The 14948-nt window shown below is 38.2% G+C and overlaps 2 protein-coding genes across 2 annotated transcripts; both read right to left on the reverse strand.

The window, feature by feature from the left end:
• LOC106116616 (venom serine protease Bi-VSP-like) lies at positions 1-7762 on the reverse strand. The gene is made up of 10 exons (XM_013310504.1): positions 7632-7762; positions 6486-6586; positions 5845-6006; positions 4974-5127; positions 4414-4562; positions 3643-3758; positions 3312-3461; positions 2515-2650; positions 1719-1850; positions 1-793 (listed from the first exon to the last, which is right to left on the reverse strand). Exons 1-10 carry the CDS (start codon positions 7702-7704, stop codon positions 587-589), a joined length of 1380 nt encoding a protein of 459 aa, XP_013165958.1. The 5' UTR covers positions 7705-7762; the 3' UTR covers positions 1-586.
• Positions 7763-9229: 1467 nt separating this feature from the next.
• Positions 9230-14538, reverse strand: CstF50 (cleavage stimulation factor subunit 1 Cst50). Its single transcript, XM_013308589.1, has 11 exons — positions 14375-14538; positions 14161-14247; positions 13761-13864; positions 13283-13437; positions 12302-12393; positions 12075-12213; positions 11596-11756; positions 11180-11330; positions 10346-10439; positions 9828-9978; positions 9230-9384 (listed from the first exon to the last, which is right to left on the reverse strand). The coding sequence occupies exons 1-11, from the start codon at positions 14449-14451 to the stop codon at positions 9294-9296; spliced, it is 1302 nt and encodes a 433-aa protein (XP_013164043.1). The 5' UTR covers positions 14452-14538; the 3' UTR covers positions 9230-9293.
• Between the last annotated feature and the right edge of the window lie 410 nt (positions 14539-14948).

Here is a 14948-nt window from a genome sequence, read left to right on the forward strand (position 1 = left end):
ACACTTCTGGCGTCAAGGTATTCGAGCTCTACCAGAAAGATGGGAAAAAGTTGTGTCTAGCGATGGGCAATACTTTGAATGATTAATTTGTAACCATTTTTTAATAATAAAGTTATATTTTTATCGAAAAAAAAACCGAGAACTTAGTTGCGCACCTAATATTTAATCAATATGAAAGTTTAGATTTTATAGCCCGTCCGATAAATCGCTTCACGGAATGTCATACCAACAGTATTACCATTTCAAATATATATTACACTACTGTTTAAAAAATAAACGGTTAGTAAAATATATCTTATATATATAACTCCTAAAATAACAATTTTATTGGCGTCCGATTTATCGAACGTTATGCACTAATGGGTTAAGCGAATGCACTTTGTCTAATCTCTCTGGTGCGTTTAATTCGGGTCGAAAGATAAAAGATGTCATTTTCAAGCAAGAGCCTATCCATATCAGTTTGTTAGTAGGTAAGAAATCGAATTAATAATAACTGGCAGAAACTTTAACAATCGCTTTAAAATCTGAACATAACAAAAGCTGTCATTTCCAGCGACTTGTCCAATAAGGTCAGCTTGGGAATTGCTTAAGATAATATAATGTTCCTAGCTTTAAGCTGCTGAGGCCACGCGTTTTCGACTATCCATTCTTGATACTTGTAGTAGGAAGAGTTTGTATAAGATCCATATAATTGAAAACCACATCTTGGTCCCCAAGAGACGACGCCTGCGACGAAATACGAACAGCGTACAAATTGTTTGCTCAGTGTCATCAAGGGACCACCGCTGTCACCCTGAAATTATATGTATTTTATAGTTGTATAGAGTGTCCCAAAAGGTTACGTACATAGGAAGGGGGATGATAGGGGTGGTCACAAGGGTCACCAGAAAAATTAAATAAAAATTCCCCTCTGGGTATTAAAAAAAATAAATGGCATTTTTTAAAAACTTAAAAATTTTACACCTTCTGGGGCAATTTTAATTTTCTTTAAAATCTTTGTTAGTTGTATTGTTTTTTTTTATTTCATATTGATAAAGGGTTATTGATGATAACATAATAGCTTTTTGTTTAAATGTATTATAGCAATATTTGTAGGCCATCGGTTACAAAATTGCCCCAGAAGGTGTAAAATTTTTAAGTTTTTAAAAAATGCCCTTTATTTTTTTAATACCCAGAGGGGAATTTTTATTTAATTTTTCTGGTGACCCTTGTGACCACCCCTATCATCCCCCTTCCTATGTACGTAACCTTTTGGGACACCCTGTATACATTTGATACTAAAGTAGCATAATTAGTAGCCTACGTGTTCTTCCAGACTATGCTCTACATCTTTGCCAAATTCCAATAGCTTTTGATAAGTTACGTGATTGTCGCGCTTCAATGCCATACAATTTTAAAGTTCGCTAGTGAATCGCTTAAAGCGAATGCTGTCTAACCCCGCTGTTCTCTCTGTCACGAACGAATGTGAACATCCACGTTCACGGCATGACTTGTGCCGAGAACAAGCTAATGTAGAGCCACCATTAAACGTTAAAATAACTTACGGTGAAGGAAAACATATTGATGCTGCACATATCTGTGAATGTCAAAGACATGTGTGAAGTGACGCACTGGAACAGCATTCACTATCACATAGTTACATCACTTAGGGTAGATAAGACCCTCAGTGGGGACTTATAGTGAGCTGATGATGATAATAACTAGTTAATACAAATTACCTTACAAGTGTCCTGATTCGGTCGAGATTCTCCTGATTTAGCGCATATCATGGTATTACTGTCCCAAACGAAAAAATTCTGATGCAGAACGTCTTTGCACCTAGAGTGGTTATATTCCTGAAAAACTGTCGCCTGAAAACAATATTTAATGACATAATAAGTTATATACAATTTATAAATTACAACTCACATCAAGTTGTTTTTTTATATTATAAGATGGCAAACGAGCGAGCGGCTATCTGAAATCGCTGAAATAGTGAAGTAACCGTTGCCCATAGACATACGCAATTGCATATGCGTTGCCTACCTTTAATCGACGGAGGAGAGGATGCACAGAAAGAAAATATATTCCCTTGCCATGTATCCTATCATCCGGAAAGGCCACTTCCACTTTCCATCGTTTCCTTATAAGAAAAACGGTGGGAAGCGAAAGAAGACTAAATTAGGCCTCCGGGACACACACTTATTAGACTGTACGCGGAATAGCTTCCACTTGAGGCGTGTCTTCTGTATGGTCGTGGTATTTCACCGGGCGAGCCGGGACAATTCGTGCGGAGATGTTAAAGCTCGCTCTACAACTGTTAAAATATTTCAATTCAGTAGTTTTGTAAAACTTACTAATATTATAAAATGCATTTATTTAGATGGATGTTTGTTAGAAGATATTTCCAGAACGGCTGTATGGATCTTGATAAAATTTGGCATAGACGTAGAACTTAATCTGCAAGAATATAGAGGCTACAATTTTTTTTTAATTCCGTAAAGACGGCATCACTGGTGACAGCCAAATACCAACCTTCAGTAATACATCACTGGTATTTTGTCTCTCCCCCATACTACCCCACCCTGCTACTGTACATGATGTGTATTCATATTCCTTCGAGCCAGGGAATGGGAGACACGCTGGCCGAATGTAATCAGAAAATATAACACTGCAAATGAACAAATAAATCATTTTAAACGGTATTATTTAAGTTACTCACCGGATTTATGAGACCAGAATCCCCAATTATAACATTTTATCTTCATTTTGTTAAAGATAATGTCATGATATGTTTAGTACAGAGATTTTGGTCTCGGAAACCCAATGTTAACGAATCTAAGAATCTGTCAATTGATATTCACACCATTAACAATTGAACAGAACGTTGGGTAAAGAGACAGATTAATTACTAGAGTTTAATTTGCTCTGTTTATTTACATCAAATGTAACTGCATCGTAAAGCAATTAATTACATGAAAAACAAATCAGTTGATTTTTTTATTTATTAATGATAGAAAGAGTAAACGATCAGTCGATGAATATAGTCCCAATTCCTCTCACGTTGAAGATAACCAACACAGCACTGATCCACAAACTAAATGGAAAAATCCGCTGGAGCTGGACTTTAGAATCCAACTTGGAAGCCTACCATAGTAGATACCGAAAGATCTATACACAAATCAGAGCTGGCTTTCGTCTCAGAAGATTAGAAGACGCAAAAGGTGTGTTGGTACTTTAGCTACGTGGTGCGGCTGTAGGGTTACCAGATCCTGCCCCCTTTACTGGTAGACTGGTAGAGACTGCATCTTTGGATGACAATGACAACTCACCGAGTATGAACTTTGAGGAGGGCAATATCGTTTTTCTTCGTTTGCGAGTTGTATTCAGGATACTTTATGATTTTCACAACGTGGTAGAGTTCTCCGCTGCGTGTATCGTTTTTATAAATAGTTCCTAATAGTGCGTAATTAACAACTCCACTGGAACAAAACATTGTGTATATTTTAGTAAATCGAAATATAGTTACATGGAACTAGCTGAAATTGGTCGTAGATGTAGAACATAGTCTGGAAGAACACAGGCTACACTGGATAGAGTCACAGACGACAGCTAGTGTGATAAAGACAGCTAACGTTTATACGTTATGAGTTTTGTACTCACGTGTCACGGCTACCGACAGCGTGAGCCGCAGTCAGAATAAAATATTCGCTTATCAGAGTTCCGCCACCTATCCAACTGATTGGCTTGGCCGCATCCTTTCTACCACCGAGAACTGCCTGAAACATAAAATTCACATAAGCTACCACTGGCCTCTATAAATGGACCGGCTATAACGTAGTATTTTGTGCCTACATGATCATTTTGGCAATGATGTTAGTGGTGAAAATATCTGTCATGTAACGTCAGAAGCCGCGTTATAATTGAAACAAAAGAAAAATAGTGATTTCCAAGCAATTGCCTATCCATTATAAGATACCAGTGTAAGTTACGGATATCCTATATGATTCCACAAACACACAAGAACTACTTTTAGAAAATACTTAAAACTATCTTCGAAACGTATTTTTTTTTTATCAAAAGTTGGCAAATGAGTGAGCCGCAATCAGAAACCGCTAGAATAGAGAAGTGGCCGTTGTTCATAGAGATATGCAACTGCATCCATCGTATTTAATGGACGGAGGAGAGGATGCACAGAAAGATAATATTTTCCCTTCCCATACACCTGGAAATCCACTTCGACGGCCAATCCTTTCCTTATAAGAACAAAGGGTAGGAAGGGTAAGAGGACTAAAATTAGAAGTCGGGGACGCACACTCATTAGTGTAGTTGGAATTGTCTTCACTTGACGCCTAGCTGTGTGGTCATGGTATAGCAGCGAAGCCCATTCGTGCGAAGATGTGAAAGCGGGCTCTACCACTGTTTATGACTTACCATATGTGGGAATTCTGAAACCTTAGCTGGATCACCATCAGATATTTTTGTTATACTCCTGAATCTCTGACAGTCATCTCGAACATACCAATCTGTGTTTATGTCACTTGCCAAACATTTACTTCCCAATCTCGAATATGCGTAGCACGCTAAAATGTAAACATTCATCAAGCTCACTAATTTAATTTTTCTATGTACTTTTGAAGAATAAAGATAGCATAGAAAGAAATATTCGATAATTGAAAATTTTCATAACCGATTTTACTCAACCCATCTCTAGGGATATTTTTTTATATCATAAGGTGGCAAACGAGCGAGCGGCCACCTGAAATCGCTGAAATAGCGAAGTGACCGTTGCCCATAGACATACGCAATTGCATATGCGTTGCCTACCTTTAACCAACGGAGGAGATGCATAGAAAGAAAATATTTTCCCTTTCCATGCATCCTCTCATCCGGAAAGTCCACTTCCACTTCCCATCCATTCATAAGAAAAAGGGTGGGAAGGCCTCCGGGACAATTGTCAAACTAATCTATCTTAAATAGACACTTTAACTTACCATCGTATATCACACTTTGATGTGGTGTCATGCTGCTACGTGCATACGGTTTCTCCAGTTCTGGACATTTTGGTGGCTCGTTGAATTTCAATGTGGTGAAGTCGTGAACAATGCGGCAACATTTTACAGGGAATGTACCATTGAACCGACATTCCTGAAATGATTTTTAAGAAATAATTCATCACTAGCTAACTATACGTCCCCACTGAGGTGCTCGGAGCCTACCCTAAGTTATGTGACTAGGAAGTCAGGCTGGTCCAATGAGTCACTTCACACATATCTTTGACATTCGCAGATATGTGCAGCATCACGATGTTTTCCTTCCCCGTATGGATTGGTTCATGGAGAACGAAGGTGACTACATTTAAAATTAAATCTTACTAACATTATAAATGAGAAAGTTTAAATAGACGGATGTTTGTTATTTTTTTTATATCATAAGATGGCAAACGAGTGAGCGGCCACCTGAAATTGCTGAAATAGCGAAGTGACCGTTTCCCATAGACATACGCAATTGCATATGCGTTGCCTACATTTATTCGACGGAGGAGAGGATGCACAGAAAGAAAATATCTTCCCTTTCCATGCATCCTCTCATCCGGAAAGTCCACTTCCACTTCCCATCCTTTCCTTATAAGAAAAGACTGGGAATGGAAAGAGAACTAAATTAGGCCTCCGGGCCGCACACTCATCAGACTGCACGCAGAATTACTTCCATTTGACTCCTGTTTTCTGTGTGGTCGTGGTATTTCACCGGGCGAGCCGGGACAATTCGTGCGAAGATGTTAAAGCGGGCTCTACCACTGTTATGCGTAGTTACAACTTTAAACAAACATCCATCTATATAGACAGATTTTTTATTAAAACTTACAATATCACCGCCCTTCAAGAGTCCTTCTTCATGGAATTTGACTAACTCTCTATCCGAAATTGTTTCCCTCGGTTTTTGTTCTAATGGGTTACTCGTTGCTGGTGTTATTTTTGTTGTTTCAGCGCAACAAACATATCTCTTGTCATCTTCATAAAGACAATCCTGAAATTGTTAAAACTCTCCAATTACATCCATCAACAATTATAAGAATAAACGGTTGTATCTTTTGATTGGGTTGGCTTAGAAGTTTTATTTTTTCACATCACTAGCTGTCGCCTGCGACTCCGTCCGCGCGGGATTGAAAATAGATGTTGGCCGATTATCAGACCTACTCAATATGCTCACAAAATTTCATGAGAATCCGTCAAGCCGTTTCGGCGAAGTATTGGAACGAAAATTGTGACACAAGAATTTTATATATAAGATTAATTAGAATCTTTTGGCGCGAATGACATGCTTTCGTTACAAAGTGAGGTGTCAGAATGATTAGTGAAGGGACATTTTAGTAAGGCTAGTGTTGTGCCAGTACACCGGCATAGATTTTTCTTCCTAACAGTTTGGTGAAGGAACGTAAACTGATTGTGGGAATGTATTGCACGGTGTTTACACTGTCCATTTACTTTTAACTTATCCAATGTTACCTTAATTTTTGTCCTCTTTCTGAGTCGATTTAATGCGTATGGACATTCATAAAGATATTTACAAACACCGGCCTCGTTGGTATTTGTGGTACATACAGAACCTGGAACAAAACATGAAAAAAGTTCAGCTCACTAAGTCCCCACTGAGGGTCTCGTTATCCTAAGTGATGTCACTAGGTCATAGTGAATGCTGGTCCAATGTGTGTTGCGATTTAAATTGGTCTGTTATAAAAAAAAAAAACATTTTTTTCTTCACCAAATAAACCAAGTATGACTAAATACAGTCCGTTTTAACGTCTTCGCATGAATTGTCCCGGCTCGTCCGGTGAAATACCACGACCACACAGAAGACGGGCGTTAAGTGGAAGCAATTCCGCGTTTCGTCTGATGAGTGTGCGTCCCGGAGGCCTAATTTAGTCCTCTTTCTCTCCCCACCCATTTTCTTATAAGGAAAGGAAGCGGAAGTGAACTTTCCAGATGAGAGGATGCACGGAAAGGGAACATATTTTATTTCTGTGCATCCTCTCCTCCGTCGATTAAAGGTAGGCAACGCATATGCAATTGCGTATGTCTATGGGCAACGGTCACTTCGCGATTTCAGCGATTTCAGGTGGCCGCTCGCTCGTTTGCCACCTCAAATTATAAAAAAAAAACTAGAAATAAAGTGGTCTATGTAAAATATTTGGCTAAATCTATGAGCATCTTTGAACATAAAATTATAAATGAATCCGAGCTTCTTCTACTCTATTTAACTAACGTAATAAACATTAATATAACGAACATTCCTATTACTTCTTACTAATATTATAAATGCGAATGTTTAGATGGATGTTTGTTTGAAGGTATCTGCGGCACGGCACGGCTGACCGGATCTTGAAGAAATTTGACATACATATAGAACATAGTCTTGAAGAACACATAGGCTACTATTTTTTTAATTCCACGCGGACAGTCACGGACGAAAGCTAGTAACTACATAATTACTTTAAACATGTTTCATTTGTTCTGAATAAGTTTATTTTGTATCAGACCACTTTAGTTCCAAGTTGAAAATCGCGTAACATACTTATTGGGCTTAATACAACTTATTTGTATACGTAAAAGCTAAGGAACAAAACCAGAGGTTTAGAAAAAACAAAAAAATACCTATTTCATAATCACCATCATCACAATTCACTAATAATAAAGTAAATAACAATAATATTATAACTTTTTTCATTGTAAATAGATTAATATATTAAAAAAAAATCACTTGCGAACAAGCAAACTCGACGATATAAATTAGTAACTGCAAAGAGGCCTTGGGATTCTTACAGTTTATCAAAGTTCAAGTTGCTTGATAGATAAGTATAATTTAAATAAATTAAATCCGACATTTCTTTTGTAACGTCAACGGAAATCTTACTTATAAATGCGAATTTTTGGATGAATATTTGTAAAAAGGGATAGCAAGGGGTTAGACAAAGTGCATCGTAGACTATTCATCATCGTCAGCTCACTATACGTGCCCACTGATGAGCTCGGAGCCTACCCTAAGTTAAGGGTGACTAGGCCATAGTTAACCACGCTGGCCAAGTGCGGGTTGACTTCACACATATCTTTGCATCAGATATGTGCAGCATCACGATGTTTTCCTTCATCGTAAGAACGTCGTACATTTGTAAATATGAAATCGAAAAACACATTGGTACATGGCGGAATTCGAACCCAGGACCTGCAGATTGCAAGTCAAGTGCTTGACCCCTGAGCCACCGACGCTCTTAAGACTACTAATTAAGTTTTATTTTAATTCCACGCGGACGGAATCGCGTACGACAGCTAGTGTAATCCTTCGACAGAATTGTTTGACTGCTCAATACTTTTTCCAGAGGAGAATGACTGGGACGCGGTAGTGATGTGGGATTCTCTTCCAGATGGGAAGCATTCTCACTCAATCCCTCTGTTCCTCCTACGTATCCTGGAACCACGGGCACGCTTACGCTATCGTCTGAGACCTCGACTGGTCTGCTCGAAACCTTTCAGGCTTTTAATTTCCTATAAAGTTCTTATTAATTGAAGGTTTATTCTAAATTTCTACATAAAGTCGCTGAAAACAGCCAGTATATAAATATAAACAAATTAGTTGCATTTGAATCTTCCTTAAAATTAATCACAAAACGGACAAACCAGTAACATTACTCCCGATAATTTATCAAAATATTATTCTAACCTAAGAACTGTGCTCTGACATTTGTTATAACACTCATCGGACAGAAATTTGAGGAAAATGCACATAAATACTTTATAAAAAAAAACTTAATAAGTAGCCTATCTGTTCTTTCAGACTATGTTCTAATTCTGTGCTAAATTTCATCAAGATTCAGTATTTTCGAAGATACTTTCAAACCAACATCCATCTAAACATTCGCATTTATATTAGTAATATTAAATCTGAAGATTTATACCTCTATATGGAGCATACGGGGCATAAAATTGAGGCAAAATAGGCCCCCGAGTGCCTTTTTGGTGGTAAATTTCCCCGGTGTTTTTACGCTACAATCTTTACTAATATTATAAATGCGAATGTTTAGATGTATGTTAGAAGATATCTCCAGAACAGCTACATGGATCGTGATGATACTTGTCATAGATGTAGAACATAGTCTGGAAGAACACATAGATTACTAATTGTGTTTGTTTTTAATTCCATGCGGACGGAGTCGCCGGCGACAGCTAGTTGATTATAAATGCAATAAAACAACAGAATAATTCAAATCTTTATTTCGACAAAAATAAGTTTATTATTTTTATTTTTATTTCTAATAGAAATTAATGCGTATTTCTTCTGTACCAAAATCTTGCCCTGTAGTCATCACTGCAAGTTAGGAACGCAGGCGCAGTTCCAGAATGTACTATATACCTAGGAATTAAAAGATATTAAGCTGGGACAGTTCTTACGGTGAAGGAAAACATCGTGATGCTGCACATATCTGAGAATGTCAAAGATATGTGTGAAGTGATGCACTGGACCAGCATTGACTATGACCTAGTCACATAACTTAGTGTAGGCTCCGAGCACAGTGGGGACATATAGTGACCTGATGATGATGAAGCTGGGACAACTAAGTTAAGGGGTTAAGCACTTGACTTGTCTACATATCTTGGATTCGAATCCCGCTATGTACCAATGTGTTTTACATATGTACATTTATCCTATGTTGTTACGGTGAAGGGAGACATCATGACGCTGCACATATCTGTGAATGTCAAAGATATGTGTGAAGTGACGCACTGGACCAGCATTCACTATCACCTAGTTAACTTAGGGTAACGAGACCCTCAGTGGGTTATAGGTATAGTTACCTGACAGCACCATTATGTCCGAGTGACATAAGGTTACACCTGTTGGCTGAGCGCGAGTGCCATGTGCAGAGTGAGGTGGTCGCCTCGTCAGGAAACATTACGTAGTCTTCTGTGTGGTTCAATATTGCTTGTGCGTGATGTTCCTGTTTACCTGCGTACATGGTGTGGATATTGATTTGATTTAATGTCAATAGTATGGATATTCATTTGGTGAAATATGTCAATAGTATGGATTTTAATTTGATTCAATATGTTAAATAAGTTTTATAAATAAAAGGCAAAAGCATGAAAGGTCGTGCTTCCACAGACATTGGGCACTTAAGAGAGTTGTGGAAACACCGACCTTTGTATATGGACTGGCTCAAAGACGTGGTATTTTGTGCGTATTTGATTTTAAGCGGTGTTGTGGAATGCAACTGATCATATACATAGATAGCTGTAATTTCCAACAATCGCCTATCCATTTATATGATGATCTACAGTCAGTTTACAAAGTGACGATGTGATGATGTGCTCACCGGTGGTGCCGGCCCCGGTGTATTGTATGAGACACCTGCTGCTGGCCAGCTCCCACAGCTTGATGGAGGAGTCTAGACCAGCCGTCAGCAGATACTGGAATCATATATAGAAAATACTCAGAAAAAAAGGTGTGCCCACAGTGTGCCAGTAGTATGCCACGACGTGTGCCAATAGTGTGACACGAGGTGTGCCACGAGGTGCGCCACTAAGTATGCCACGAGATGTGCCAGAAAGTGTGCCACTAAGTATGCCAGTAGTGTGCCACGAGGTGTGCCAGTAGTGTGCCACGAAGTGTGCCAGCAAGTATGCCACGAGGTGTGCCAGAAAGTGTGCCACTAAGTATGCCAGTAGTAAGCCACGAGTTGTGCCAGCAAGTATGCAAGTAGTATGCCACGAGGTGTGCCAGAAAGTGTGCCACTAAGTATGCCACGAGGTGTGCCAGCAAGTATGCCAGTAGTGTGCCACGAGGTGTACCGACAAGTATGCCAGTAGTGTGCCACGAGTTGTGCCAGAAAGTGTGCCACTAAGTATGCCACTAAGTATGCCACGAGGTGTGCCAGCAAGTATGGCAGTAGTGTACCACGAGGTGTGCCGACAAGTATGCCAGTAGTATGCCACGAGGTGTGCCAGCAAGTATGCCACGAGGTGTGCCAGAAAGTGTGCCACTAAGTATGCCACGAGGTGTGCCAGCAAGTATGCCAGTAGTGTGCCACGAGGTGTGCCGACAAGTATGCCAGTAGTATGCTACGAGGTGTGCCAACAGTGTGCCACGAGATGTGCCACTTGATGTGCTAGCAAGTGTGTCAGTAGCGAGTAACAACGTGTGCCAGTACCTTGCTGTTCCTGGTGAACGCGACGGAGCAGACCTCAGAGCCGTCGTGCGCCGCAAGGAATGTGTTGAAGCACCTGTTAGAGACGGTGTCCCACAGCTTCACTGTTCCGTCAGCGCTGCCGCTGGCGAAGTATTTGCCGTTGGGAGAAAACCTGAAATTAAAAAGCCGATAGATGACACCACTTGCTATCTAAGTTATGGACAATAGATAGCGCTGTTTTAGTTTCACAAACACCCAAATTATTCCTGCGTGCTAAAAACAACTTTAAACAGACTCCGGTAAGGTTCAAATTGCTTTGCAATAATTTGGATGACTCGTTAATTCTGCATAAACTAATATATATAATTTCAAAGACAAATATCGTGCTAAAAACGACCTTAAACGTACAACATTAAGGTTTAAATTGCTTTACTCACTTGATAGAATTCACCTGCTTCTTATGATGATGCGAGGGTATAGGGCAGACGAAGCATTGGCTGGTTGTGACGTCATACAGACGTATCACCGGGTGAGTTGTCGACGCTATGATATGATCACCTAGAGGATGGAATGACACGCATAGCACCTGCTCCGCATCCTGGAATATAGATGGCGCTGTTACATAAAACATAAGCTTCCGATAGATGGCGCTTTTTTATATCAAAAGATTGCAAACGAGCGAGCGGCCACCTGAAATCGCTGAAATAGCGAAGTGACCGTTGCCCATAGACATACGCAATTGCATATGCGTTGCCTACCTTTAATCCACGGAGGAGAGGATGCACGGAAAAAGAAAATATCGCTCGTTTGCTAACTTATGTTATAAAAAAAATTATAAATAAACCCACAGTTCATAGTAGTATGGGAACTGATTTAAATTTTACATTTCAACTCAAATAAATAGAAAAATCCTCACCGTGATAGATTTATAAGCTTTCTTAGCTGATGCCTTTGTAATATCAAAGAGTTTAATGCAGCAATCCCTGGAAGCTGACACCAGGATCTGTTCCCGAGGATGGAAATCCAGAGCTGTGATTTCATCTGTGTGATCATAACTAGGGTGAAGAAAAAACAAAATTAAAAACACCTTTTTGGCCGTCTTGACCGTTTATAATCTGACTAGTAAGATTTAAATAAACTTACAGTGTTCTGATGACCGGATGTCCTTGTTGCTCTCGGCCAGGATCCACTTCCTCGGGAGCGGACTTAGCCAACATCCTTTCCACATCCAGAATCTATAAATATATATGTACACTAAATAAGTAAATCTAAATACCGTTTTCTTAATTAATCTATTAAGCCTAGGCAATAGATGAGGATTTTCGATAGCTTTGACTATCTTTAGATAGGTTAAATTTATACCAAATACATCAATAAATGTGAAAAAGCAAAATATTTTATAGAATACTAGCGGACCCGACAGACGTTGTCCTGTCTACACGTCTTTAATTTGAAAATTTCAAACTTTTTTTAATAAGCTAAAATTAAAATTCGAATATTATTTAAAATTTGACACTGCGATGGTAGCTCCGTCTGTCGGATCCAATGTAAAACATTCCAAAATCAACAATTACTAATAAATTAAAAATTAATTAAAAAAACATTGTCCAGCGGACAAAATTGTGAATCTAAACCATTCCCAGATCCCCTTGAACGCACACAAAAAATTTCATCAAAATCACTCCAGTCGTTTGAGAGAAGTTCAGTGACATACACACGCACAGAAGAATTATATATATAAAGATAATCTTTATATTATATACAAATATTGTTTTTTAAATCTATATTTTCTACTAGCAACTTCATCACTGCAGAATTTACAAAGTATCCTATAACAAGCCCGCATGCATCCGCTACTTTCCTGTTAAAGTCCCTATAACATCAGTCTAGCTGTTCCGGAGATTACCAGAAACAAAGACAACTCACAGACCTACATAGACAAAGATTCCTACCAAAAAGCACTAACTTACAATAAAAAAAATATGAAAATCAGAACACCAGGAGTGGAGTTATGTGGTACAAAAAATACAGATGAATTAAACTCCTTTGAATATTGGTTATTCAACTACGCATATACGTTCTGAGCACCTCGATGTGAACGTATGGATGATCAAGTCCCCTTACCTTAATACTAGCATCCACACTACCGGTAGCGACTAGCTGTCCACAAGCGCTGAACGCACCAGCGCGGCACGCCATCTTGTGTGACGTCACGTACGCTGTCTCATACGTCGCTGGCTCTGGCGCCAGAGATGATGCGTCCATTTCATATTCCAAATCTGCAAGAAATAAAAAAAAACAATGTGACACAAGCAAGAAGTTCCCTTAATCCTCCAGAAAACCTAAGTAACCAATGTCATTGGACATGTCTTTAAATATCTTTATAATATTATAAATGTGAATGTTTGAATGGATGGATGTTTATTTGAAGGTATCGCTAGAATGGCTGCATGGCTCTCGATGAAATTTGTCATAGATACATAATATACTCTGGAAGAACACATAGGCAAATTAAGTTTTTTTTCTCTCCATGTGTACGAAGTCGCGGGCGACAGATAGAGTATAATTCTAGTTAATCAGTTTCTTGTTTTGAAGTATTTACCAAAGCCAGTTGTGCCGAGAAGATGCTCTGCTCCACTAGAAGCTGCCAGTCTATCCTTCCTATCAGGCTCATGTTGGAGACCCACCATCATTACATTTAAAAGCCTGTGAATACAACATTACTTGGACATTGCAACATCACTGTATTTTTCTAGAATCAAATAATTTTTCTAAAATACACAGCCTAAGTTACTCCTTATTACTTCAGCGACCTGTCAATAAAAGTCCCATCAAAATCGGTACAGCCATTTCATTAGCCAGAATAAACAGACAGACAAAAATTGAAAAAAATGTTATTTTGGTGTATGTACTGTATATATATGTAGTAAAAAAATGTTTATCTCAATATTACAAACACTCCCAGTTCTATTTATATGTATAGATTAGCTATATGTACTTACCTATCACTTGGTGGACATGGAGAATCAACATGTACGGCTGCTGAGAGGTTCGCTGCTATAGCTTGGAATCCATCAGAATACAACTGGCTGGAAAAATATTAATAAATACATATTAAGATCATAAGTTACATTTAAACTGGAATTTTGAATGAAATCAATATTCATGTAATGTGTATAAAAACAGTTTTAATATATCGAAAATATTTATTCATACCTTATTATCATTCGATACAGCAGTTCTCTATTTTTAACCACATTTCTTGTGTCTATTTCACCGTTATTTTCCTTCATTTTCTTTAAATATTTAGAACTTTTTAAAGCGATGTATTGCAAAATAAAACGCCGCTTTAACCAAGTTTGACGTTGACTGACATTGACACTTAGGAAAACAAAACAATAACCACAGATTAAATAGAAAAGTAAACAAAGATCACAGATCAACTAAGAATTTCTCTACGACTTACGCTAATGTTACCAGTTTATAAAAATATACTAATATTGTAATTTCTTTAAAATCCGAAAATAAATTATTTATAATTTACTAGCAGGCACCCGTGGGTTTATTCTCCTGGAAGATGAATTTTAAAATACCGATATAATATATACAACTACGTAATAAAAAAAAACACTGTGCAAAAATACAAATCCATCTCAGTATTTTGGATTCAATCAAACAAATCCATATCAGTTAACTCTTTTAAATATACAGCTGATATCAGATTAAATTTTAACTCAATGTCAAATAATAGCAAATAACAATTTATCTGTCGTTACATTTGTTAATGTTT

The sequence above is a fragment of the Papilio xuthus genome, unplaced genomic scaffold, assembly GCF_000836235.2.
Source record: "Papilio xuthus unplaced genomic scaffold, Pxut_1.1 DF829660.1, whole genome shotgun sequence".
In the NCBI taxonomy this organism is placed as follows: domain Eukaryota; kingdom Metazoa; phylum Arthropoda; class Insecta; order Lepidoptera; family Papilionidae; genus Papilio; species Papilio xuthus.